General features: G+C 49.0%; 4 protein-coding genes across 9 annotated transcripts; 3 read left to right on the top strand and 1 right to left on the bottom strand.

Annotated features, from left to right (window-relative positions):
- The first annotated feature begins 2,750 nt into the window (after positions 1 to 2,750).
- LOC119311404 lies at positions 2,751 to 6,470 on the top strand. The gene is made up of 2 exons (XM_037587048.1): positions 2,751 to 5,133; positions 6,119 to 6,470. The coding sequence occupies exons 1-2, from the start codon at positions 2,844 to 2,846 to the stop codon at positions 6,181 to 6,183; spliced, it is 2,355 nt and encodes a 784-aa protein (XP_037442945.1). The 5' UTR covers positions 2,751 to 2,843; the 3' UTR covers positions 6,184 to 6,470.
- A 3,972-nt stretch (positions 6,471 to 10,442) lies between these two features.
- On the top strand, positions 10,443 to 12,091 carry LOC119306025. Its single transcript, XM_037582381.1, has 2 exons — positions 10,443 to 11,585; positions 11,748 to 12,091. The coding sequence occupies exons 1-2, from the start codon at positions 10,484 to 10,486 to the stop codon at positions 11,813 to 11,815; spliced, it is 1,170 nt and encodes a 389-aa protein (XP_037438278.1). The 5' UTR covers positions 10,443 to 10,483; the 3' UTR covers positions 11,816 to 12,091.
- Positions 12,092 to 12,399: 308 nt separating this feature from the next.
- LOC119311403 (pentatricopeptide repeat-containing protein At3g23020-like) lies at positions 12,400 to 17,241 on the bottom strand. 6 transcript variants are annotated; one of them, XM_037587046.1, is made up of 4 exons: positions 14,412 to 17,241; positions 13,101 to 13,204; positions 12,956 to 13,030; positions 12,400 to 12,850 (listed from the first exon to the last, which is right to left on the bottom strand). In XM_037587046.1, the coding sequence occupies exon 1, from the start codon at positions 17,232 to 17,234 to the stop codon at positions 14,763 to 14,765; it is 2,472 nt and encodes an 823-aa protein (XP_037442943.1). In that variant the 5' UTR covers positions 17,235 to 17,241; the 3' UTR covers positions 12,400 to 12,850; positions 12,956 to 13,030; positions 13,101 to 13,204; positions 14,412 to 14,762. The 6 variants fall into 6 exon arrangements, with proteins under 6 accessions (XP_037442943.1, XP_037442939.1, XP_037442942.1 ...); XM_037587042.1 differs by having other exon boundaries at positions 12,400 to 12,923; positions 13,006 to 13,204; XM_037587045.1 differs by having other exon boundaries at positions 12,400 to 13,030.
- Positions 17,242 to 24,059: 6,818 nt separating this feature from the next.
- LOC119311402 (ankyrin repeat-containing protein At2g01680-like) lies at positions 24,060 to 27,310 on the top strand. The gene is made up of 3 exons (XM_037587040.1): positions 24,060 to 24,351; positions 25,163 to 25,648; positions 25,725 to 27,310. Exons 1-3 carry the CDS (start codon positions 24,114 to 24,116, stop codon positions 26,993 to 26,995), a joined length of 1,995 nt encoding a protein of 664 aa, XP_037442937.1. The 5' UTR covers positions 24,060 to 24,113; the 3' UTR covers positions 26,996 to 27,310.
- The last annotated feature ends 455 nt before the right edge of the window (positions 27,311 to 27,765 follow it).

Below are 27,765 nucleotides of genomic sequence, written 5' to 3'. Positions count from 1 at the left end.
AATAGCCGCCCCCTACAACCACTAGCTGGTTGGCTGCTCCGAGAGAACTTGACACTTGTCATTTGAGAGCAACCCATCCTCCGAGGACTTTGAGCGAAAATCATCGAGTGAGGAAAAACCCAAACCCAAACACCTACAAACCCAAAGTGATTGAGCATCACTGAAGAAATTGATCCTGAGTGGATCCGACGCTTGTTACCTTTGAAGACTGTGCTTCTTCCAGACGGTTAGGCGTCATGGTCTAGAGCATCCAAGAGGAATTGTGGATCGCCGAGTGACCAAGTCTGTGAAGGTTTGGAAGTCGCCTGAAGACTTACCACGAGTGATTGGACGAGGTCTGTGTGACCTTAGTTCAAGGAGAATACGGTGAGGACTTGGTGTCCTGAGCTGCATGCTCAGAGATTGGGTGTCCGGGACTGTGTGTCCTCGAGTTTAAATACTCAGCCGCTCCAACCAGACGTACAACTGAGACAGCAGTTGGAACTGGTCTACCAAATCATTGTCTTCACCAACCTAACTGGTTCCATTTCCTCAACCTATTCATTTCCTCATTACTGTGTTAACTGTTTGTTCATATCTGTGTTTGAAGACTTTGACTAAAGACTTTCTCAATTTCCTCAGTTCAATTTCTTCAGTCTGTTTGTCTTCATCTTGTGCCATCCTGTGTTTATGCTTTCTGTACTCTTTGATTGTCTTCATTTCATCATGATGACCATGCATGTATTCTGCTATGCTTACTTCTGAGTACTTATTCCGCTGCAAGTAGTTCTTCGCTAAGGAATTTCCTCACCGGCAAATTCCTCAGTGAAGAATTCATAAAAATCGCCTATTCACCCCCCCCCTCTAGTCGATATAACGCACTTTCAGGAGCAAAGGTCTCTACGGTGGCGCGAGAGATCGCCGCCGCCGAGAGGAGCCAAACCCTAGCGAGAGGGGAGCACTTTTCTCCTTGCTATGACAAACGTTCGTCTGGCTGCTGCCGCTCCTGCTCGCACGCAAGAAATTGTTAGTTTAACAGGTTAAAGCGAGGCTCTAGGCTGGTTGAGAAGCAGCTACTCCTCCAGTGGCTCTTTTTCAGTTGCGGCGGCTGCCCCATGCCCCTTGGCTCCGAGTAAGAATTAGCACTTCTCCGATGCCTCCCATATCTAGTCCTACCATGGTCACCGAAAGATATGGTGGTGATTTGAACTTGAGGTCGGCCAACTTCTATGAAACATTGAAGCAATTAGCATCCCTTCATTATTTATAGGAAGAGAACTACAACTACACTCGAGTTGATCTTGTACAACAACCTACAGAGCTAGAGGCTCACCTAGTCCCGCTCCTCCCCCCGCTCTAGGGTTCCTCCCTCCCTCCCCCGCCGCCGACCTTCCTAGGCCCCGCCACCACCGCCGGCCGCCGGCCGTCCCCGCCCCCTCCCCCCTCTCCCTTCCCCCGGATCCGCTCCATGCCGCCTCCCCGGGAGGTGGCCGGGGCGGCGCGAGCCCCGCCCCCCCTTCGGCCGCCCCCGTTTCTCCTCCCTTCCCTGCCACCACCGACGGGCGCCCTCGGCGTTGGCCGGGTGGTGTTGGCAGCGGCGGGGCCTTCCTGTCCCCGCGGGCGCGGCCCTTGCCCAAGGCATGGGGGCAGCGGCGATGCTCCTCGGCTTGATAACGACCCACGTCCTGGCTATGGTGGCCGGCGGCACGTGCGGTGGTGGTGCGGCTCCTTGGCGGCGTGACGCGTGGTGGCGCAGGTTGGCCGGTGGCGCGCCCCCGACCCAGATCGGGGCCTGCGGGCCCCATCTGGGTCCTTGCGGGCCGGCCCCCGGCATGGCTTCGTCGTCGTCTGTGTGGTGAGGAGGCGAAGCAGCTCGGACGGGGCGCAGCAACGCCGGCGGCGTGCCAGCTGAGGCGCGGAGCCGGGAGCTGTCCGGGCCTCTGAGGGCCCGGCTGGGCCTGTGGGGCCACGGGTCCGATAGGCTCCTGCTTTGTCGTCTGGTCGGCTACCGTCGTGGACGGTGGAGGTGGGGCCCTCCAGTATGCTGACGGTGCTGCTGCCCTAGTCCCGGCTCCCCTTCTTTGTTGTGCAGGCCATCTTCGCGGTGCCGTGGTGAGATAGTGTGGGAAGCTTCGTGTCCTTGTTGGCGCAGGGTGGTGGTCGGTTTGGTGGCGAGCTCCGGAGTGCCTGAGGTGGAGGATGGGATCGGGAGAAATCCCTGTTGGCTTGGCCGACACCGACGCGGTGGCGCCTGAGGGTACCAGCGGACCTTCCTGGAGGGCGTCGGGGCTACCCTTCCTCTCTCCTCACCGCGTACTGGGGGAAACCCTTGGCAGCAGCGTCGTCATCGTCGCGTCCCTTCTTGAAGGTGGTGATGGGTACCGGCGCTTCGGAGTCTCGGAGCTTGGGGGGTGATTTCTGGTGGACGCAGCGGTCGCGAGGCTTCGTCGTTTTTGTCGATCCGCCGTTATCGGCATTTGTTTCTTTTCTTTTTTCTCTTTCTTTCCTTTTGGGCCTGATTGTGCTGCTTTCGCCCCAGCACCTATCATTAGTTGTATCGATGGTTGCTTTGTAATACAAAGCGGGGGAAACCCTTTTTCTTAACAGGTTTTTTTTTTTGTTGATTTTCTTAACAGGTTAAACCGAAGAAGCCGAATTCATCCCGGCCCAGATGTTGAGTACAAGCCCTCCCGGCCCAATTAGAGATGTCTGGACTGGACTGCTAAGCCTAGGTCACGCCCCCACCCCCGACTCAAGCCGCCGCAACCGCATCTTTTTCCCCATCCCTCCCCAACTCCCGACGGCCGACGGGCCATCATCCCGATCTCCACGCCCCCCCTGCTCGCTCGGCGCCCGCCACCCCCATGGCGATGAGGCCGCCGGCGCCGGTCGACGACGCCATGCGCGCGGTCTTCACGCGCCTGCCGGCGGACGATCCGAGGAGCCTCGTCCGCGCCGCCGCCGTCTGCAGGAGCTGGCGCGCCATCCTCTCCGACCCCGGCTTCGCCCACGGCTACCGCGCGCTCCACGGGGCGCCGCCCATGCTCGGCTTCCTCCACAACGAGTACCGCAGGGGCAACCGCTTCGTCCCCACTTCGACCTTCCGCCGGCGGGCGTCGCAGGACCGCCCAGACTGCCAGGTCCTCGACTCCCGGCACGGCCTCGTCCTCCTCTACGCTCCTGCATACGACCCCCCTCTTGAAGCCCGCGACCTCGTCACCGGCGACTGGTGGGACATCGACGACGACCCCAAGTGCCGCGACATCATGCACTGGCCGGGCGACGGCCCCGACGACTTCTTCAGCGGGACTGGGATGCGCTGTAATGCCACGGTGCTCTGCGCCAAAGATCGGTGTGACCACCTCGACTGCCATGGCGGCCCTTTCCTCGTGGCCTTGGTGGGCTCTGTGGAGGAAGGAGGCATTGCCCTCGCCACTGTCTACTCGTCGGAGACTCGTCAGTGGAGCCACATGATCTCTGTTCAGAGTCCTGGTTTGCGCATCGATGACGGAGGGCACACTGCTGTGGTGGGAGATATGGTCTATGTCCCCAGTTATGAGTGTGACAGTGTCGTGGAGTTCAACATTCGTGAGCAACAACTATCTGTGATCAATGTGCCAGAGAGCCTGGGCCAAGGATTCCTTTACCTCATCGGTGTGGAGGACGGCATGCTGCTGTTTGCGTCCGTGCTCAAGCCTAGACTCTATCTATTGTCAATGGAGGCTGGTCCTAGAGGAGCTGCGGCATGGGCGCGACGCAGGGTCGTTGAGCTTGAGCCGTTGCTCCCTCGTCGTGCCCTCTTGGACATGTCGAGCTCGGACGTGTGGACGGTTGGTTTCGCGGAAGGAGTTAGGGTCATCTTCCTGAGAACACCGGCTGGGTGTTATGCAGTTGAGCTTAATTCAGGCCGAGCCAACAAGGTGGGTGAATTTAGCATTGAAAAGGTCATGCCCTACGCGAGGTTCTGCACTGGAGGTACATACAGACTAGTCAACAAGGTGCATGATGAACAGGGCATTGAAAAGGTCATCACCCCCATGGCGATGCCGCTGAGTCCGCCGGCGCTGGTTGACGATGCCATGCGCGCGGTCTTCATGCGCCTGCTGGCGGACGACCCCAGGAGCCTCATCCGCGCCGCCGCCGTCTGCAGGGGCTGGCGCGCCATCCTCTCCGACCCCGGCTTCGCCCGCGGCTACCGCGCTCTCCACGGGGCGCCGCCCATGCTGGGCTTCCTCCACAACGAATACCGCAGGGGCAACCGCTTTGTCTCCACCTCGACCTTCCGCCGGCCGGCATCCCATGACCACCGGGACTGCCACGTTCTTGATTCCCGGCACGGCCTCACCCTCCTCTACGCCCCTGGGTACCATGCCCCCTTTGATGTCTGCGACCTCGTCACCGACAACTGGCGGGAGATCGACGACGACCCCAAGTGCCACGACATCATGCACTGGCCAGGCGACGACCCCGACGACTATTACAACGGCAGCATACACTGTAATGCCACGGTGTTCTGCGCCATAGACCGATGTGACCACCTCGACTGCCATGGTGGCCCTTTCCTCGTGGCCCTGGTGGGCTCTGCGGATGAAGGAAGCATTACCCTCGCCACTGTCTACTCGTCGGAGACTCGTCAGTGGAGCGACATGATCTCCGTTCAGACCCCGGGTCTTCAAATCGATACCGGAGGGCGCACTGCTGTGGTGGGAAATAATAAGGTCTATGTCCCCAATTATGAGGGTGACAGTGTCGTGGAGTACAGCATTCGTGAGCAACAACTGTCTGTGATCAAGGCGCCAGAGATCCTGGACCAGGGATACCTTGACCTCCTGGGTGTGGAGGATGGCATGCTGCTGTTTGCGTCAGTGCGCAAGCCTAGACTCTATCTATGGTCAATGGAGGCTGGTCCTAGAGGAGCTGCGGCATGGGCACGGCGCAGGGTCGTCGAGCTCGAGCCGTTGCTCCCTCCTCGTGCCCTCTTGGACATGTCGAGCTCGGATGTGTGGACGGTTGGTTTTGCTGAAGGAGTTAGGGTAATCTTCCTCAGAACTCCGGCTGGGTTGTACGCAGTTGAGCTTAATTCAGGCCGAGCCAACAAGATGGGTGAATTTAGCATTGAAAAGGTCATGCCCTACACAAGGTTCTGCATTGGAGGTACATACAGATTATCTCGTACTGTTTTTTCAAACACGTGCACCAAGATATGAATGCTAAACATGCCATTGACTAGAATTTCAGTGTTTTTGCTTGTGGCTTACATTGTTGAGTAGTTTAATAAGTTCAAGAGTGCCCAAATAAGTTGATGAATATGTTGCTTTATTCTTCTCATTTTCTGCTTAGGTAGATATATATTTGTATCCAGGTGCTCGCCTTCTCTGGTTTTCTGTCTCTAGATATGCAGTACTGCTACATTATTCTGACGTTGAGTCATGCCGCAGAGTTGGCTTATTGTAGGCAACCACGATTAGTCTGTTATTTTTCCTGTCATGCCGTCTTTTGATGTTGATACAAGCCAGAGGAAAGAAAGAGTAGTTGGTGCTGATTAAGTAGGCAGCTGACCAGAGAACTCAATGGTGAATGTGTAGTAGGGGCTTTATCCTGTATGTTTTTGTTTGGATGCTCTAGTATATATGGTTTTTGCTGGTTATGCTCAAGAGTTAGTTAACTTAAGTCAAAGCTTTGCTAATCAGGACCCCTTAGCAGTTTTCGTTGTTGTGTACCTCCAATCGCAGATGCATTACATCTTCTATATATACGACGTGTTTGGTTCGGCCAAAAATGCGCGGCTTCCGATTAGAGCGATTTGCGAAACCACAGCTAGCGTTTGTTTCGCTGCCAACTTTTTCCGTAACAGCGCTTTCCGATACAGCGTTTCAATCAAAACCGCTCGATACAGAGGTGATTAGAAAATCAGGACTCTGGTCGCATCAACCAAACAAACAGCGTATTGCGAAAAATTAATCGGAAGCAGCGGGTCTTGTTTACGGCAAAGTGAATACGTTACCCGGGCCGAACCAAACGCGTCGATAGTTTGGTTGATATGGACAGCTAAAGATGAAATGATTTTGAGGGGGCAAAGTGCGCTCCTTTCCCTGTTTTGTTCGTCATGTTATCTGATCAATCCTTTGTTACGGTGCAGCATGGGGCCGGTTGCCGGGCTCCGATGAAGCCCCACACGCAGTTGCTGGTGGTACGATGATGTAACCAAATGGCGTCAAGAAAGATGGATCTCTCTACTTTTGCCTCCCAGAAAGACTTTGAAGATGAGCTGCTGCTGATGGCTGCGTTGGATGGTTTGGTTAGGGTTATTTACAAGAACAAGAGCTCTCTTTGTATCTGCTACCTCTGTCTTTGTGTCTCCGGTGTCGGGGGTCATCCTCCTTTTCGGAAAAAAAAAAACTTCTGTCTTCGTGTTTTAGGAGTATGCAAAACAGCCAAATTTCAATTGTCTGAAACAACTTATAAAAGGGAACGGAGGGAGTAGCAAGAAACTGCTAATAGTACAAGAAAGCAGTGTAACCAGTGATAACAACAACACATCAACATCACAGCATTGCATTGCAGGCTCTGGTGCCTCAAACTCACCAGTGTAGTGTGAATCCATTAACCTTCATTGGTGGCGCACCGGAGTCGTCGTGGTTTTTCCTCAACACTGTATTCCTGTTCCATGTCCATCCCATACATGACCATTAAACACCATTACTGTAAGATCTCCATAAAACCGCCTGTTGCAGCTGCTCAGATGGCGTAAAATGTCGTACCTTGTGTTGTAGTAAGCCGAGAAGTAATCAGATGATTGAGACCCACTCTTCTTCAGAAAATAGATCATGGCCTACACCATCTAGCCTACTGAGGAACCCAGATCCAAACCAATCTACTAGTGACAAAATAAAAACATGAGTGGTTGTACCTGGTGAAGCACCTGAATGGCGAAAAATCTTCCAGTACTTTGGCAATGGCTCTTTTTCCTCAAGGTTGGGCAATCAACATTTTCCCAACCTCCGCAGTTACTTTTCTAGCAAAAACAAAAGAAGCACAATCAGTCCATCCGATAGAAAGAGCATATCAACGCTGATTTTCGTATCAGATGATAACCCAACACACCCATTTATATTGGCCAAACATCATTCTAAACATAGGTGAGGGTATTATACAAGGGAAAATTGGGAAGCAAAGAAGATGCAAAGCCAAAGAGGAAGTGCACAAATTATGTTGGATACGATATTATCGCACACTCACATTCTTAATCACCATTCATCTTAGAAACTACACATACTTGTTGTTGGATGGTAGAATGGCATTATAAGTAGTGAGAAATGAATCACATTTTTCTTAATTTGCTGCCTCTGATCATGCTACCAAAAACAAGACAACAATTGAACCAATTTTTAAATGACGACAATTATCACAAAGGCGGCAGGGTATAATTGGCAAAGGAAAGTTGCATCATCAAACTCAGTCCTAGTAGACTTCTATCTAGTGCCCCGTTTGACTAGGCAACTGCAGCCTCATTACACTACATTACAGAGAAGTAACTCGCAAAAAAAAAAATTACAGAGAAGTAAACTGCTAGGACCATGACGAGAGTTGTTTAACTACAGAAGAAGAGAAGTTACAGCCGTGTCGATATCTTTATGTGCAGAGCTGCAGAAGAAGTTATAAATTATATAAGAATGTTGCTGAAGAAGATTCTGAAGATAATGATGGCACCCTTCACATTCAAGACCGGGTCAAACTGTGAACTGCTGATATTATAGTATTGCAGCAAACTTCAGACAGCCAAATTATACTGCAGTGATTTAACCTCTGATGTGTGTAACCAGAAGACAAAGGTGGTGACATTTCAGATGAGGAAGAGCACTTAGTAAAATGCCTAACTACTTGCGATTAAAAATTTGAGCAGTTTCAACAAAGCATTGGTAATTGATCAAGGAAATTGGCTTTTATCAGCATATTCTCTGTACCCAATAACTACACAGAATCAAGTTGTATTGGTTCAGATAGTGCATATGGTCCAACGTCAGAAGTGGAGGTGCATCTTCTGGCTATTAAAACAAGTTCAAAGAAACTACATAGATGATTTGCAACAGAAGTAGGCCATTAACAAAGTTTCTAGTAATCTGTAAACAAGTACTACCAATATTTTTTTTGTGAGGGCGACTTTGTTTACGGTCAAAAGCACACTTTACCTCTCCCTCAAACCAATTCTATCTCAACTGAGTTCCGATTTGGGTCTGTTCCACAGATTGCTTTCCTCTTTCGATCCATAGACTGAACAGCAGATCATTGGTCCGATCGACCATTCTCGTAAATTAATGATGCATCTTTTCAAGAAAAACCTCTGGGAGTTATATGATATCTCTGAGAGTTAAGCTTTTATCTGGTACAGCAAATAAAAGTTCACACCATTGGAAAGGCGCCAAAAGTGTTGCATTTCTGCAGTGATCTAGCAGGGTCCATGTTGAAACAATTAGGTTCTCATTTTGAGGATGACATGTGTGCTCTTCTTACGGTAGAGCAGAGAGATCATCATGTTGGCATATCAATAAAGATTTTGAATCTGTTAAAATCAGATCTGAACTTACTTCTCTGGAAACTGCCAATGTAAAAAGAATGTATCCATGTATGAGAAGATTTTTCCATTTTTTTTCTATTCTTCTCTTTTTTATTTTTGAAATATTCACAAATTTCGAAAAAGTTCAAAGTCTTCAAAATTTGTTTGAAATTACAAATTTTATTCACTTTTTCAGAAAATATTCTAATTTTAAATTTGTTCATGCTTTTAAAAAATTGTTCAGGAATTCAAAAATTATCCTCTGAACGAGATTTAAAAATGTTTGTAACTTTGTTGAAGGACTTAAGAATCGTTCGCTTGTTTCAAATAAAAAATTGTTTAGTGAAAAATGTACGTGAATCTGAAACTTATTCGGGGAACGGGATTTGAAAAAATGTCCAGTGAAATATGTTCCTGAATTTGAAAATTGTTCAGTGGGCAAGATTTGAAAATTGTTCACGTTTTATAAATTCTTGAAATTGTTCAGTACGAGATTTGAAAATTTCAGTGAGAATATGTTCATGAATTTGAAAATAGTTCATGAATTTGAAAATATTTAAAAAATCATGATTTTTTTTTAAAAATCACGAATTTGAAATCTGAACGTGATTTGAAAAAAAATTATGAATTAAAAAAAACTCTTAGCGATACAGACGCGCTACAAGAAGCTCGAATAGTTGACCGCTAGCATTAGTGCTATAGTGGCCTCCCTTTTTCCGATTAGAGATGACAACAAAGTATCGTCATGCTAAATATGCTATATTATCGGTCAACTATTAATCGGTTTTTTTTTTTGCAAATCTTAGGTTCCCAACACTAAAATATGCTATATTCAACACCAAAAGAATATTAGACAGAAGTGTTACCTTTATTCCTAGCCTTTGAATCCTCATACAATGACAAGCAAGATAGGACAACGGTACATATTGCATAACAAGGACCACAAAACGCAAATAAACATAGTTTTTGCAAACATAGTGCTATGAATAGGTCCGATTTATCTGTACATTCTCGATAAATCGCTTGTCATAGCGATAAATTGGCCCAAACGATAAACGGTAAAGATAAGGCATAATCTTATCAGTCACCCCAAGAGTAGCAATAAATCAAACGATAAAAGGCTGAATCGGAAGATTTTTTGAACCTAGAGCAACAATTAAACGAGGGGGGTGGGTTCCTCCTCTAAGTGGATATGTGAAACTAAACATTTATGTGGGCTTCGATGATGAGATGCTCAAAGGTACAACGGGTGCTATCATCTGTGACAAGTCAAGAAAGTCTGGTGCTCAGATGTTCCTTTCCGTGGAGGTTCAGGCTTTAAAGTCTGGACTAACTTTGGCACAATCCATTGGATGCAACAAATTGGTGGTTAATTCTGACAATCTGGAGTTGATTACCATAACAAAAGAAGGTGCAAACTCTGCATGGGCTTCGGCTTCAATTTTTGACGACTGTTATGACATGTCATGCGGATTTCCTCATATATTTTTTCGAGCATTGTCCTAGAGAGGCTAACTCGGTGACCCATGAACTGGCTAGATTAAAAAGGTTCTGTGGTTCTAGTGTTTGGATGAATGAAGCTCCGGTTTCAATCACAGCTCTTCTTGTAACCGATGCAACACTTATTATAAATGAATAAAGAGGAGGTTTTTAGTTAAAAAACACAGATTTTTTTAGGTGTAAAAAAACACAGGTTAACCTTTTTTTATTTTGAGTGCTTAACACAGTTCTTTTTTTAGGCAAGAGTGCTTAAGACAGGTTAACCGAAGAAGCCGAATTCATCCCAGCCCAGACGTTCTGTACAAAGCCAGCCCGGCCCAATTAGAGACGCCTTGACGGCTAGAACCAGGTCGCCCCGACTCGGCCGCCGCCACGACTCCGCCCCCATCCCTGACCCCGACGGCCGACGGGCAATCCTCGCGACCTCCACGCCCCCTGCTCGCCACCCCCATGGCGATGGCGATGAGGCCGCCGGCGCTGGTCGACGACGCCATGCGCGAGGTCTTCACGCGCCTGCCGGCGGACGACCCCAGGAGCCTCGTCCGCGCCGTCGCCGTCTGCAGGAGCTGGCGCGGCATCTTCTCCGACCCCGGCTTCGCCCGCGGCTACCGCGCGTTCCACGGGGCGCCGCCCATGCTGGGCTTCCTCCACAACGCGTACCGCAACGGCAACCGCTTCGTCCCCACTTCGACCTTCCGCCGGCGGGCGTCCCAGGACCGCCCAGACTGCCAGGTCCTCGACTCCCGGCACGGCCTCGTCCTACTCTACGCCCCCGCGTACGAACTCCCCTTTGACGCCTGCGACCTCGTCGCCAACAAGTTGTGGGAGATCGAGGCCTTCCCCAAGTGCCGCGGCACCATGCACTGGGAGGACATCTACGAGGGCGTGCTACACTGCAATGCCACGGTGCTCTGCGCCAGAGACCGGTGCGACCACCTCGACTGCCATGGCGGCGGCCCTTTCCTGGTGGCCTTGGTGGGCTCTGCGGAGGAAGGAGGCATTGCCCTCGCCACTGCCTACTCGTCGGAGACTAGTGAGTGGAGCCGCAAGATCTCTGTTCGGAGCCCGGGTTTGCAGATCGACGACGGAGGGCACACTGCTGTGGTGGGAAACAAGGTCTATGTCCCCAGCTATGAGTGTGACAGTGTCGTGGAGTACGACATTGCTGAGCAACAACTATCTGTGATCAATGTGCCAGAGAGCCTGGACGAGGCACACCTTGACCTCATAGGCGCGGAGGACGGCATGCTGCTGTTTGCGTCCGTGCTCAAGTCTAGACTCTATCTATGGTCAATGGAGGCTGGTCCTAGAGGAGCCGCGGCATGGGCGCGACGCAGGGTCGTCGAGCTCGAGCCGTTGCTCCCTCCCCATGCCCTCTTGGACATGTCGGAGTCGGACGTGTGGGCGGTTGGTTTCGCGGAAGGGGTTAGGGTCATCTTCCTCAGAACACCGGCTGGGTTGTACGCAGTTGATCTTAATTCAGGCCGAGTCAACAATGTGGGTAAATATAGCATTGAGAAGGTCATGCCCTACACGAGCTTCTGCACTCGAGGTACAAGCTAGCCTCTTGCTGTTTTCTCAAACACATTCATCAACTTATGGACAGTAAATACGCCATCGATCACTATTTCAGTCTTTTTGCTTGTAGCTTAGATCGTTGGATCGTTGGATAGTTTAAGTTCATCTGATCAAGCCTTTGTCTGTTACGGTGCAGCATTCCGCCGGGTGCTGGCCTCTGATGAAGCCTCACGCGCGGTTGCCGGTGGCGGTGCAACAGTGTGACCATCGAGACGATGGATATCTGTCTACTTTTTCCTCCCAGGAAGACTTTGAAGATGAGCTCTAGTGGGTGTCTTCTGCTGCCGGCGGTGTTGGGTAGTTTGGTGTATCTCTATGGTGGACGTTCATTTGTAGTACTGGTCGTGCCCTTTTGCCTGAACTGGAGTTAGCTTTGCTTGAGTTGTGCGTCGTTTGAGCAGGGCATCTATGGTTCTCCCTTGCGAGTTAACACAAACTCGGTTTCAATAATATTAATAATGTGGGTGGATTTACAGCTTATTATGATGAGTAAGCTGCTACTCAAAATTCGATTGCCTTTATTTTTTTTTCTGCTCGAGTTGTGGATAGTGTTTACATTGTCAAAACATTTTGAATTGCAGACATATGTTACTCATTCTAAAGAAGCGCGGCTTTTTTGTGCAAGTGACACTATCGCGACCATCTTAGGATGAGGAGCTGATGCATTTCATAAACTTCAAATTTTTGTTTCCGGATTCACGCATGAGTGTGTTCAATAAGGACACAATGGAGTTCATGTATCATTTCTAGGAGCACGAAACACATAAATTGAAGTTCTGCTCGTCGACAATCAAATTCTGAATACATAAATTTACAGAACTCCATCTTCCATCAAAATTTTACATGCAACTTTGAAGACTAATACTCCCTCTGTTCCTAAATATTTGTCTTTCTAGAGGTTTCAACAAGTGACTACATACGGAGCAAAATGAGTGAATCTACACTCTAAAATATGTCTATATACATCCGTATGTGGTAGTCTATTTGAAATCACTAAAAAGACAAATATTTAGGAACAGAGGGAGTACTAGCAAGAAACTGATAATAATACATTAAAGCAGTGTAACCGATAATCAGTGATAACAACAAATCAACATCACAGCATTGCATCACTGTACTTTTCCAGATTACAGACTTGGTTCCAGGCTCTGGTGCCTCAAACTCACTAGCAGTGTGGATCCCTTAATCTTCATCAAAGGCGCACCAGAGTTGTCGTGTTTTTTTTCCAACATTGTATCCCTGTTCCATGTGCATACCACACATGGCAATTAAACACCATTATTGCAAGATCTTCGTAAACCGCTTGTCGCAGCTGCACAGATAGTAGTATCAAATATGCCATACCTTTTTGTACTAAGCCCGTAAGACAAATCAAATGATTATCTGAGCCTCACTTTTGTTCCGGAAGGAAATCACAGCCTACACCAACTAGCTGACTGAGGTACCCATAACCCAAACCAAGTAACTAGTGAAACATTGGTAGTTGTACCTGGTGAAGCTCCCGAATGGCCAAGATCTTCCAGTACTTTGGCAGTTATCTTCGTTCCTTAAGATTAGGCAAGCAGCATTTTCACAACCCACACAGTTACTTTTCTAGCAAAATCAAAAAAAGCACAATCAGTCCATCTGATAGAAAGAGCATATCAACACTGACTTTCGTATAAGATGATAACCGAATACACTCATTTATATTGGCTAAAAAAATCATTATAAACAAAAGTGAGGATATTATGAAAGGGGATATTGGAAAGCAAAGAAGATTTAATGCCAAAGAGGAAGTGCGCAAATTATGTGCACACTGTATTACTTCACACTCACATTATCAATCACCATTCATCTTAGAAACTATTCATCATTATTAACGCATGGTAGAATGGCATTATAAATAGTGAGAAATGGAGTCTGTGCTTTCTCTCGTCATGCTACTAAAACAAGAAAATAATTGAACCAATTTTTAAATGATGACATTTATCACAAAGGCAGAAGGGTGTAATTGGCAAAGGAAACTTGCATCAAATTCAATTCTAGACTTCTAGTGCGCTGTTACACTAGGCAACTGCAGTCTCATGACATTACAGTACAGAGAAGGAAACTACGAGACCATGACGAGAGTTGTTTAACTACAAAAGAAAAGTTAAAGTCATGTCTGACATATTTATGTGCAGAACTGCAGACGAAGTTAGAAATTGTCATGTTTAAACGTTGACTGATGAAATTAAGGCACTGAATTTAGCAGCTAGGATAGTAGTTAAATTGGCTAAGAGTTTTTAGGCTTGTAGTCTGCAAAGAATGTTACTGAAGAAGATTCTGAAGATCGTATAGCAACCTTTACATTCAAGACCAGGCCAAACTGCCAACTGATGATATTATAGTATTGCCGCAAACGTCAGACAGCAACATATACTTTAGCAATTTAACCTCTGATGCGTGTAAACAGAAGACGAAGGTGGTGATATTTCAGATGAGGAAGAATGCTTAGTAAATGGTTAACTTCTTGCGATTAAAATTAGAGCAGTTTCAACAAAGCATTAATACTTGATCAAGAAAATTGGATTTTATTAGCATATTCTCTGTACTAACAACTACAGAATCCAGTTGTATTGGTCCAGATAGGGCATATGGTCAAACGTCAGAAGTGGAGGTGCTCATTCTGGCTATTAAGTAAAACAAGTTAAAAGGAACTACAGAGAAAAGTTGCAGCAAAAGTAAGTCATTAACAAAGTTTCTATTTATCTGTGAACAAGTACTACCAACATTTATTGTGAGGGCAACTTAGTTTACGGCCAAGAACACACTTTACCTCTCCCTCAAACCAATTCTATCTCAACTGAGTTCTGATTTGAGTCTGTTCCAGATTGCTCTCCTCTTTCGATTCATAGACTGAAGGTCAGATCGTCGGTCCAAGTGACCATTCTCGTAAATTCATGATGCATCTTTTGAAAATCATCTGGGAGTTATAGCTTTACACCATTGGAAAGGCACCGCGAGGTGTTGTATTTCTGCAGTGATCTAGCAGGATTCATGTCGAACAATCAGGTTCTCATTTTGAGGATGACATCTGTGCTCTTCTTACAGTACAGCAGATAGATCATCATGGTGGCATATCAATAAAGATTCTGAATCAGTTGAAATCAGTTCTGGACTTGCTACTCTAGAAACTGTCAATGTAAAAAGAATGTATCCTTGTACAAGAGTGACCCATAGTATGTCGAGAGGTAATCCCATCTGATCTTACAACCAGAGCTAGTGCCCTGTACCACTGATTCAAGCAATCTTGAGCGTTACACCTTCTGAGAGACTCTAATTTTGCAATCTCACTATTTGAAACTCCTTCTTTCACTAGAATTGGTTTTAGTGCCTTGAAAGTTACATCATTTGGTGGTGTGCTCGATGCCATCATCTTCTGAAATATTTTCACAGCCTCCTCCATTTTCCCACCAGATACGTACATCTGAATCACAGAATTATAACTTAATGCTTGAGTTAGAAGCCCTAAAGCTTGCATTTCCTTGGAGATCCTGTGAGCTTCATCATAGCGAGCAACTTTCTTGTACAAGCACACCATCATCGCATATGAAAATTCATTTGCACTTCCCGTAATCTTCAAATTCTCAAAAAGCTCACGTGCTTCGTTCACCATACAATGGTCACTGTAGAGGCCAATCATGCAGTTGGATGCATAAAGGTTGGTGTCAGTATCTAAAGATTTCAGAAGCTTGTATGTCTTTTGGGCCTCTGCCAGATACCCTGCTTTCGTGTAGAGTTTGATCAAAGAATTATAGATCGAAGCACTCTCACATAAACCAGCCTTTGTCACTAAACCAAAATATGCTGCAGCTTGCTGGACATTTCCAGCTTCAGCATATGTATCAATTAAGATAGAGTAAACATATGCATCCGCGTGGACCCCCAAAGTGACCATTTCTCTAAATAGGCATTCAACCATGTGCAAATTCCCATGCTTAGTAAAGCTGTCAATCACCACAGAATATGGAACACAGTCAATCGGCATTTTAGCTGCTTGCATCTTTCTCAAGTAGTAGAGAGCTTTCTCTGGCAGTTTAGCAGTTGACAGGAGTTGAATGAGAGAACTGTAAGTCAAGTAATCAGGTAGTACGCCGTACCTCAACATGCCAGCAGCTATCTCACAGGCCTCATCAAGCTTCTCTGCTAACCCATATGCTTTGATCATAACATTGCACACAGAAACGCTAAGCATCTTTCTCTCCAGGCAACATATAAAAGCCTTTTCTGCGAGGTTTATGTACCCTTTCTTCCCAAATGCATCAATGTTTGCAGAAAAGCACTCGGAGTCCATGTGATTACAGAACCTCTCAAACCAACACCACGACTGCTCAAGCATCCCAGCATTAACATACATCCTGGTTAGAGCTGACTGTGTGTATTCATCGATCACCAGGCCACTCTCGTCCATTTCTTTGACAAGGGCTTCTGCTTTACTGACCATTCCCCTGGTACAGTACCCATACAATAGCGTGCGGCAGCTCACAACATCCGGCACCAATTTTTCGGCTTTCATCTTACAGAAGTAGTGCTCTGCAACATCAATTTCATTACTTTCTCTGTATAGTGAGATGAGTGTGTTGTAAGTCCTGGTGTCAGGAGGGCACTGAAACTCCTCCATCATCCTCACCAAAGAAGCCACCTGCTCCATCCTATGGTGTTTACCCCAGACATGAATCAGTGTGTTGAATGTAATAATGCTCGGCGCGACACCTTCCCTCAACATTTGGTTGAACATGTCTGACACTTTCTCAAGCTGCCCAGCCTTTCCATAAGTATCAATCAAGGTGTTGTAGGTGTACAAGCTATAGCAAAGATGCCCATCCAACCCTGTATCTGATTCAGAAGACCATCTTTGAAAGAACAGCTCTGCCTTCTCATACTCTCCAGCCTTCTTATGGGCATGAAGGACAGTGCTCATGGTGACCTCGTCAGGCACCAAGCCGCGCTTGCACATGTCCCCGAGCCACAGCAACGCCGCCGTCTCTCTGCCCCCTTTGCAGTACACATCGATGAGCGTACCGTACGTCGTGTTATCCGGCGCCACGCCGCAGGAATGCATCTGGTGCCACAGGCCGGCGACGAGGTCCCATCTCCTGGCGCGCCCGACCGCGCAGAGCACGACATTGTAGTGGATCACATTGACCTCGTGGCGCCTCTGCCCGCGGAACCAGTCGAAGATCTCGATGGCCCGCCGCCAGTCCTTCTGCTCCTTGAGGATGATGGTCCTCTCCCGGCTGCTCAGGGTGTCCCTCCACGGCCACAGCGCCTCCCCGACGTCCCGGGCGCGCTCCAGCGCGTACAGCATTGCCGGGATGGACCCGCCGTAGCCGGACAACCTGCCCTTGCCCTTCCCCCTTTGCGCGGCAGCACTCTGTCCGGTGGTGCCGGCGACGGTGGGTGGAACCACCACCGCCGCATTGGGGCAAGCCTCGGCGGTTCTCGCCGGCGGCGCTGAGACCGCGTTGCTCTGGAGCGCGAGGCCCTTGTCCCTGCGGCTGGCGCCGGGCATCGAGGCCGCGAGGCCCGACTGCGGATTGAGCGGCGGCGGCGGCGGCGCGGGAGCACGGTGGAGGAAGCGGTCGCACGGGCTCAGCATCGCGCCTGCGAAACAGCCGGGCGTGAGTTCCGCCGGTATTCGGGTCCAGAAATCGTGGATGGAAAGAAAGCCGCGAGCTCATACCTCGAAAATCAGTGGCCGGGGACTGCCGGGCGGGCGGGGGAGGCAGCGGGAGCGCGACGAGGGTAAGGGGGGAAACGGCGGCGGCGCGGATGTTTCAGGCGTCGGCGGTGGGCGGCGCCGAGGTGCGGCACGGCAGGCGGTGGCGGGCTAGAGGAGAGATTTTGGAGCGGCTTTGGGTTGGGTCAGCAGCACGAGGAAGGAGATGAGTTTTGGGGGATGTGGATGTGGATGTCAAAATCACTATCTCTCACTCTACCTGACCGGAAGTTTGCCCTGATATTTCACCCTAAATTTTCGAAAGCCGGAAGTTTGCCCTGATATTTCACCCTAAAAATTCGAAAGTTGCTTTCAAATTTTTGAAAACTTGTCACAAGTTTTTTTTGAAAGAAAAGGTAGATAATTTTCTACCTTATGCATTCAAAACTGGTAAGAACCCGAGCGGCCAAAGGCCGATTACATGAAGGTGGTGTAAGCGTGCACTGAGAGTGCATCAGGCCACCACCAAGCCCGTGAAAGATAGTTACATAGGTTGGGGGGAAAGGAGTGGTGATACTTCTAGGAAGCTACCAGGTGATCGGCCCAGGTTCTAATTGTAGAGCGATCTTCCGTCGTTCGGGCTCGCGAGCTTCATAATCTAAGAAGATCAGAGACCTCGTGGAGTGTTCGTGTGGCATGCCAGCAGTCATTATTGAAGACCCGGGCATTCCTCACCTTCCATAATCCAACATCACCTGCCGCGAACAGTATATTCCAGAGCCTCCCATAAGAAGCGGGTGGAGGGTGGCAGCACAAGAAATCCTGCAAAGAAGGCGCCGCAAGGGCCGATACAAGCAGTCCCGTCCTGCTCCACACTTTGTCCGCCAGCTTGCATCTCAGGACGATATGATCGATGCTCTCCACTGTTGGGCATATGTCACACCCATTATGTTGCGCGATGGTCGTCCAATGCTTGTTCATCCTGTTGTCCTTGGTGTTTAATCTGCCTCTGAGTGCTATCCAAAGAAAGACCCTATGCTTCTTTGGAATGATACGATCCCATATGCTTGGTGCAAGTTGGCAGTCCACACCTCTAAGGGATAGCAAGGAAAGAACATGCGGTGCCCCCATGTTTGGTTTTGGTAATTGATGACAATCTCTATGGACTAATGGTTGTCTTGAGTTGTATTTGAAGGATTTGTCCATAGGCTTTTCTTGAAGTCCATGTGTTGGTTTCAAGGAGTTTTTGAGTTGACCAAGGTGTTATTAAGGAATTATCCAAAGATTGGTCATGCGAATGTTGAGCTTATTGCAAGCATGTCTTGAAGAAGAAGGTTGTGTGATCATTCATGTTTACCTTCAAGACATCATCCAAATGAAGAGAGTTGCAAAGATTCAAGGTTGATCAAGACTAAGTCAAGAGTGAATCAAGTTGATCAACTCACAAAGCGTAGAAGATGTACCGAGAGGGATCAAGTGATCCCATGGTATGGTAAGCATTGTCCATTACACTTTATGTACTAACCCATGGTCTATGTGAGAGTTGTATGTGGGGTTAGGTACGTATCCATGGGCTTGCGTCAAGAGGAAGATATCATACAACCCATGGAAAGGATGACATCAAGTGGTGATCGTCATCAAGATTATCGTGTGCAAGTTCAAGTGGAGCATCACGAAGAGATCAAGTGCTTGAATCTTGCCATCCATTGTGGTATCAATGGACTTGTGAAGACGTGGGCAAGAGTGGCTCACCCATAGTGAACTATGGGTGAGCAATCATCTAGTCTTCATCGAGCCAATGGAATCAAGAAAGGTGGTCCAACTTGAGGGAGTCAAGATCGTCTTCATCTAGCTCAAGTGGACCATGTGTAAGGCAAAGGTTTTCCCTTGATAGGTTTTCTATTTTACCGGTCTTGTGGTGGTAGTTGGGAGAACGAGTTATAGGATCGTTTGCCGTACTATCAAGGGGGGCTCTCAAGTTGGTAGCTTGATCGTATCGTTAGTAGAGAGCTCAAACCATTGCATCCTTGCATCATGTTTCTTGGTTCTTGTTTGGTTATCTTTGTGAGTCTTAGAGCTTATGGTCATCTTGATGACAAGCTTGAGTTCATCGAAAACGGAGTTCGCATGCGTCTTCTATGATGTTTTCGGTGTTGGAGATTTTACCGGTCTTATCCGATGAAGGGTTCTCACCATTTTCTTATGGGACTTTTCTCATTTGCTTATTCTTGATATTTCTATCAATATTGTGTTAGCCCATGTCGTTAGCTTTCCAACAAACTTGGTTACGTTGAATTCGGAGTCCGTTTGCAAAAGTTGTGGCTGTTTTGGTAAAGGCTGCAGCGGTACTACCGCGACTAGAGCGGATGTAATTTTTTACTACCGCTCTAGAGCGGTACTACCGCTGCTCCTGAGCGGTAGTACCGCTCCAGAGCAGTACTACTGTGGCTCCTAAGCGGTAGTACCGCCCCGGACCAAAATCTCGTGTTTTCTCTCTCGTTTGGGCTGTTTTGACCGTGCTAAGCGGTAGTACCGCTCCTCCAAGCGGTAGTACCGCTTATGCACGACCTGAGCACATAACGGTTGGATTCGGGAGGTCCTATAAAAGGGGGTCTTCTTCCCCAATGAACCTAATCCTTTGAGCTCGTGTTCTTCCCCCATTGTTGACCTTCTTCGAGCTTGCTAACTCTCAATCCCTCCATCGATTCTTGCTAGTTCTTGAGGGAAAAGAGAGAGGAGATCTAGATCCACGTTTCCACCAATCACTTTCTCCTCTAAGTGAGGGGAACCCCTTGGATCTAGATCTTGGAGTTCTTCGTGTTCTTCTTTCATTCTTCCTCTCATTTTCCTCCCTAGCATTAGTTGCTTTGGTGGGATTTGGGAGAGAAGGACTTGGGCACTCTGTGTGCCCTTGCCATTGCATTTGGTGCATCGGTTTGAGTTCTCCACGGTGATACGTGGAAGTGAAGTTTGAGAAGCTTATTACTCTTGGGTGTTTGGGCACCCTAGAGCTTGTTCCTCTTGGGTGCCTTGGTGCCCTAGACGGTTGGTGGTGTTCGGAGCTCAATCATTGTGGTGTAAAGCTCCGGGCAAGCGTCGGGGTCTCCAATTAGGTTGTGGAGATCGCCCCGAGCAATTTGACGGGTACCGGTGACCGCCCCCAAGGGTTTCCAAAGTGTACGGGTTCGGTGACCGCCCCCAAGGGTCGCCATTTGTACGGGTTCGGTGACCGCCCTCAAGGGTCCCTTAGTGGAATCACGGCATCTTGCATTGTGCGAGGGCGTGAGGAGATTACGGTGGCCCTAGTGGCTTCTTGGGGAGCATTGTGCCTCCACACCGCTCCAAACGAAGATTAGCATCCGCAAGGGTGTGAACTTCGCGATACATCATCGTCTCCGCGTGCCTCGGTTATCTCTTACCCGAGCCCCTTTACTTATGCACTTTACTTTGTGATAGCCATATTGTTCTTTGTCATATATCTTGCTATCACATAGTTGCTTATCTTGCTTAGCATAAGTTGTTGGTGCACATAGGTGAGCCTAGTTGTTGTAGGTTTTGTGCTTGACAAATTAACCGCTAGGTTTATTCCGCATTTGTTCAAGCCTAAACCGTAATTATTTTAAAGCGCCTATTCACCCCCCCTCTAGGCGACATCCTTGATCTTTCACCTGAGAAATACTTGGTCGAGAGCTTTCTATTCATTGCCGTCGGTGTTCTTGTATCCCCCGGGGACGGGTCTGGTTGCTCCGAATGCAGAAAACCAAGCAAGGTTTGGAGCTCGAGCGTGGCCGAGTTGGATAAATTGGGGTGTAACTGTAGTGCCCATTGTCCCTCACTGTATTGCGAGGCCACCGTGCAGTTTTTGGACGAAGCAAAGGAGAACAGCACAGGGGAAGCAAACCGTAGCCTGCCACATGGTAGCCAGTGATCAAACCAAAAGGAAATACGTGTGCCGTCTCCAATTTTGCACTGTGTTGAATGAAGGACGAGGTGCAACAAGGATTTCAGACATTTCCACATGGTGGTATCTCTGCTGTGTCTGAGAGCTGAGATCTCCTTTTGGCAATACTGTGAGACAAACCAGTTGAAGCATGGGACTTCACCGTGCTGCAAAATATTAGACATGAGTTTGCATATCATTGCCATGTTGTGAGCCCTGAGGTCTCTAATTCCCAATCCTCCATTATTCTTGGGTGTGATCACTGTTTCCCATGCAACCAAGCAATGTCCACCCTTAGCTGAGTTCTTACCTTGCCAAAGGAAGCCTCTCAAAATTTGTTCTAGCTTGTCCATTGATTTCTTTGGCCATATAAAGCAGGCCATGAAGTAATTGGGAATGGACGCCAAGACTAAGTTTATCAGGGTAACTCGGCCTCCCCAGGATAGAAAAGTTGCAAGCCAGCCTGATAAGCGTTTATCCACCTTGTGTATGACAGGGATCAGAAGACCATGTGAGATTTTGTGAAACGATAACGGGGGTCCAAGGTAAGTGCAGGGGAAGGCTGATATCGGGCACTGCAACAGTTCGGCAATTTTTGTACTGGTATCCTGGTCCACACAAGTTTTGTGAGAGGTGGTCTCGTTTCAGAATGTTTATCCTAATCTTTTGACAAATTACTCTGTTTCTTAGAAAAAATATGACAGACTTCATGAAAAGAGTGCCATGGATTGTGAAAGCGGGAGAGTGAGTGAGAGGCAGTGTTAAACCACCACTTGTCAAAGACCTTTATTTATTTAAGAATACCAAGCCACCACTTTTCCTGACCATTTTATTACAAAGGGTTTTATCATTTATGCCACTAGTTGTGTCCCACTCCTCACTTTTCCCATTAAAAGTTACAATTGCTCAGAAATATCATCATTTTGTGAGACTTGCTCAAAAATGCCGTTAGACACCTCAAAGATTCCATCATCCCATTAGGTGTTTGCTCAAAAATGCCATTGGACAGTGTTACTGTTAGGTCCAACCCATTGACCATGTTATATGACCAAAATACCCCTAGACCCACATGTAATCTCTCTCTATCTCGCAATGATAGGTGTTGTCCCCACTTGTCAGGAGTAAGCAAGCAAATAATTTTAGAGAAAAATAAGAACTTTGTCGGGGATCGAGTGGGACACACACTTTATTGTAGTGAGACAGAGGGACAACTGACATGTTGGTCCGTGGGTATTTTGGTCATGTAACATGGTAAACGGGCTTTGAGCTGACAGTAATGGTTCAAATTTACTTATGCGGGAGCCGACCATCGAATGGAAAACCGCATCTTTCCGCGGACCGGAGGGGGGGGGGGGCAGTCCACAGACACTTATGCGGGAGACGTTCATCCAACCGTAGCCGCATACAATTTAAACCCAATTTCAACTAACCGGACGATTTCATCAAACTCAACGGAATTCATCAAAGTTCGGATAGAAAATAGCATAAAACATCCGTAAATAACATGCAAATATGTCTAGTACAACAATAGTTCAAATTCAGCGAGATTTAACCGGATGTTCAGCAAGTTTTTCATGGATGGATCATGTTATCCCACATATACTGCCCCTAGAGATTCATCCAACAATGTATGTGCGCGAATGGTATCTCGTCTGACTAGTAGTACATCACGGTAGAAAGTGCAGACTACACAACATGTAGAGCAACAATGAGTGAATAAATCAATCAACAACATGTAGAGTAAGAGGGAGCCAAACTTACAAACTCCATGGTCGCCACGCGCAACGGTCACATTGCCTACGACCGATCAATCGCGCCACAATACTTCATGACAGAGTTTTGGATGTGTACCATCGGTACGCTAAGGACTTGACACTACGTTCATGGATGATGTGCATGTCATAGAGTGCAATGTGCTTTCACACATGAAACAAACCATGCACGGGCTACCAAAAGGCCTCCCTTCTGCTCCTTCCTACAAAGTCCGTAGATACGGCCAACCACGCATCACATAAGAACTCATCCTCCTTCGCCGAGTACCCCACCATCCTTCCTACTGTAAAGAACGACATGAAGTTCGAAAATATGCTCAGTGGCATTTGACCAAACATTTGCCGCAGACGAATCCTGGGTGGGGGTTGTGGACATCTGACAATGCCTGGGCGGCGACGGGAGAGTACATCGGCAACGTCAGATAAAGAGGGTGCATATGCAAACCAAGGGGGAGCAGTGGCGGAGTGGAAGAGAATAGGACCGTAAGGAAGGATTTGAGTGGGCAGAGGGTGTAGGAGTCCTACGTGGAGGTGGTCCGGACTCTCGCAAAGCTCCCTCTAGTTTGCTTCTATTTTGCGGGGGAAAGGACGCCCGAACCTCTCCGCGGACCGATAGGGTATCGTGTTGGATGGCGGAATGGGTCCGGACAGCTCGGTCCGGACGGACGCGGGCGGGTTGTTGAGGATCAGCATTGGAGATGCCGTTAAAATGGATGGAAGTGTCGCAAGAGAAGCAAAATTCAGACTTAATGTCAGATAAGAAATAAAAAGTTTTGAATATCATCAAATAGGAAAACAAAATTTAAGGCAGGCTTTAAGGAATTGTCTTCGCGCAGGGAGGACTTGCCAGCAGCCCGTGGGCACACCACAGCCGCCGTCACAAACTCGCGCTTGGCTTCCTGGAATGCTGCAGGAACGCGCGTACAGGCAGGCAGGCCGTTGAAAAAACGAACGCAGGTTAGGTTGCTTGCTTGGGCTACGAGCCGACGACTTTGCTATGCAATGCATCGAGTCGTGGCGCTCTCTGAGCCACGCACGGACCCGTTGCTCGATCGTTGAAGTCATCCGCTAATCGCTGTATATATTCCGCGTCTCAGGGCACACGCCATGCCTTCGCTACTTCAGGCGACGACGCCTCTGATCCGATCGGAGCAGGCCATGGACCTCCGGCAGCACACCATCCAGCTCGGTGCGACTCATGGCGCAGCGGCGACGCAGCCGGGCGATGGCGGCGCGATGAGCTCCGAGCTGTACCTCGCCGTGTGCGGGGGGAAGAAGGAGGAGGCCATGGCGCTGCTTCGCCGGCTGCACTACGGCGGCGCTGCCGCGGATGATCGGGCTGCCGGTAACGTCCACCTAACTGCTGGCTCTAGCCGTTCGATCTCTGATCATCCGTGCGTTCGCATGATTAGAGTATTTTCTCCCTGCTCGCCGTTCAAAGTCAAACCTCAGGTTCTCAGGCCAGGGTTTTTGAAGTTATTTTAATCTGGCACACACTCAAATTTACAATTATTCGTCTACTATTGAAATTTGGATTTATTTTATTCATGCAAATTGGATTTGGAGAGAATCAGAGAAAGGGTGCATTATTTCATTTTAGAACAAAGAAGGGTATTTCATCAAGTTGCTGTACTTCTAGCTGCTGGATCTCCGGCCATCCGTACGTTCACATAGTTGAGAGCATTTTTCTTCTGTTCGCACCGGTCAAAGTCAAACCAATTTTGAATCACGGCCATCGGGTCAGGTTTTGTACGGGGAGGGGGTCAACTGCAGGCAAAATTCAAGCACGCACTCATTAGGTCCACATTTGATTATTTGAACACGACCATAAATTTTATGGAAGCTTGGTTTTCCCTTTCGGTTCGACCAAATCGCTACAATTTCTATCTGATCTTTTTTCCCGAATTCCTACCAGAGTTTGAGAAAATTTGACAAAAGTTCAACTTCTGTCTAAGTTTGTCCGTGAAGTCACGTGTCACCGATAATTTGCAAACACAAAAAGTGTGTCATCGATACATTTGGCCAATATGCAAACATCTTGGTGCCTAGTGATTTAACTGAGATTTCAGAATTCCATGTGAAATTACATTCAAAACGGGAACCCGCATATTTTTCTTAGGAAGGAAATTAAACCACACTATATCGAATTGTTTCAGGCATACAACAGGTGAGCGCAAAGAGGAACAATGTTCTTCATTTAGCCGCGGAGCACGGGCACGCCGAGCTGATCCATGATCTCGTCAGCTTCGGGGGCAAGAGCCTGCTCTCTGCCCAGAACTCTGCTCTGGACACGCCTCTGCACTGCGCGGCGAGGGCGGGGCACTGCAAGGCCGTGTCCGTCCTCGTCCAGCTCGCGCTGGACTACGGAGATGAGAGCGCGCTGTGGTGCAAGAACGCGGCCGGGGACACGGCCCTTCATCTGGCAGCGAGGCTCGGCCATGGCGTGGCGGTGGAGGCCATGGTCTCCGCGGCGTCCGGGCTGGCCTCTGAGGTCAACCACGCGGGCGTGTCGCCGCTGTACCTGGCGGTGATGAGCAGGTCGGTGCCCGCCGTCAGAGCGATAACGATCAGGTGCCGGGACGCGTCGGCCGCCGGCCCGAGCTCGCAGAACGCGCTGCATGCCGCCGTCTTCCAGGGCTCAGGTCAGCTAGCCAGCGAGCTCCCCCTTGATCCCATTGTATTTGTTGAAATTCGGCTGATGCATCTGAACTTTGTTAGAAATGGTTAGCCTGCTGCTGGAGTGGAAGCCATGCGGCCCATCCCTCGCTAGCCAAGCGGACGACACGGGCAGCACCCCGCTCCATTTCGCCTCCTCCGACGGCGACCGCTCCGTCGTAGGTGCCATCCTGAGCGCGTCGCCGCCGTGCGCGGTGCGCGTGAGGGACTCCGGCGGCCTCTCCGCTCTCCACGTCGCGGCGGGGATGGGCCACGCCCACGTCGCCAGGGCGCTGATGGACGCCTGCCCGGACGCTGCCGAGCTCCAGGACGACCGCGGCGGAACCTTCGTACACGCCGCGGCCAGGGGAGGCCACTCCGAGGTGGTGCGGCTCGCCATCAAGAAGCCGATGCTGGGCGGCGGCGGCCTCCTGAACACGCAGGACGGGGACGGCAACACGCCTCTCCACCTGGCCGTGGCCGCGCGCGAGCCGGCCATCGCGGAGGCCCTGCTGTGGACGGGCCAAGTGCGAGCCGACGTGACGAACAGCGACGGCCACACGCCGCTGGACCTCGCCGCGAAATCGACCGATTTCTACTCCATGGTAAGCCTGGTGGTGACACTGACGGCGTTCGGGGCGCAGTTCCGTCCGCAGAGGCGGGACCACGTGCAGCGATGGGACAGCCGCAACATAATAAAGGCGATCGAGAAGACGTCAGACAGCCTCGCGGTGGTCGCCGTCCTCGTCGCCGGCGTGGCCTTCACCGCCGCCAACAACCTCCCCGGGTCGTACGAGCAGGAGGGGAACGTAAAGGGGATGGCGGTCCTCCGGAGCAAGACCATCTTCAAATGCTTCCTCATCCTGGACGGCGTCGCCCTGGTGACCTCCATCCTCGCGGTGGTCCTGCTCGTCTACGGCAAGGCCTCGCGCTCCGCCCGGTCGTGGAAGAGCTTCGCGGCGGCGCTGCACTGCATCTGGGCGTCCCTGATCAGCATGCTCCTCGCCTTCTACGCGGCCATCGCAGCCGTGACGAGCACCACGGGGGTCTACGACATCAGGGTCTTCGTCGTGAACCTCGTCCTCGTCGTGCTGTTCATCGTGCTCTCCGCCTTTGTCAGCCCTCCGGTGTCGCACCTCATAATGTGCAAGTTCCTGTGGCAATGTGGCCTCAAAGGATGCCGAGGTGTCGTCCGCAGGCGTATCAGCCAGCAGTATCCGGTCGTGGGCGCCTTCGTCTTCAACCTGCTTCTGTTCAGGGCTGCGCATTATGTCATACTGTTTGCCGGCTTCATCATTGTCTCCACCTTGCGGGGCGGCTCCGATGTTCGCTAGAGCGTGGTTAATAGAGCTGTTTGTTGTTGTCATGTCATTCATAGTAAATTTTATAGATGGCATATATAGTAGTTAGTTGTAAAATAGAATGGACCGGGATTTCGAGCACTCGGGTGCTCCGCACCCTTATACAAACAATTCATTCAAATACATACCGAGAAATTTGAAAAAAGATCTGGAATTTTGGGATATCAAACGTGGGTTCCCGATCTACTCCCGTGTGAAATTTCGTGAAAAATTACCAGAAAACGTATTCATGGCAAAAAGACAAAAAGTTTCTATGTATAGAAAAAACTGTTTGGGTAGATTTTTGTTCGGACAGTATTTCCTTCGCCACGGATACGTTTTTGGGAATTTTTTCACGAAAATCCACACGGGAGTAGATTGGGAACCTAGGTTTGATATCCCCAAATTTCAGATTTTTTTGATTTTTTGGGTATTTTTACGATTATTTTTCGTATAGGGGTGTTGAGCACCCAGGAGCTCCTGTGTATTTTCCTAAATAGATACAACTTTATTAATATCTGGCACACTTTGTTTTTTTTGACCGACTCATCTCTGTCCCTCACCCACACACGCAGTGGCGGAGGGTGACCAGCAGAGTTAGGAGGAGCCAAATGCTAAGCTCATAGTGCTAGCATGGGCCAAAAAAGTAAACTGTATCACATGGGCCACCATTTGCTGATTTTACTGGGTCTAATGTCTATGCTTTTCTGTGGGAGGACCAGCCATGGCCCGTTATAGTCCTCAAGAAGATCTGCCCCTGCACC

Source organism: Triticum dicoccoides, chromosome 5B (genome assembly GCF_002162155.2).
Source record: "Triticum dicoccoides isolate Atlit2015 ecotype Zavitan chromosome 5B, WEW_v2.0, whole genome shotgun sequence".
In the NCBI taxonomy this organism is placed as follows: Eukaryota; Viridiplantae; Streptophyta; class Magnoliopsida; order Poales; family Poaceae; genus Triticum; species Triticum dicoccoides.
Note: the sequence above shows the minus strand (reverse complement) of the source record. Positions and strands in the feature narration are given on the sequence as shown.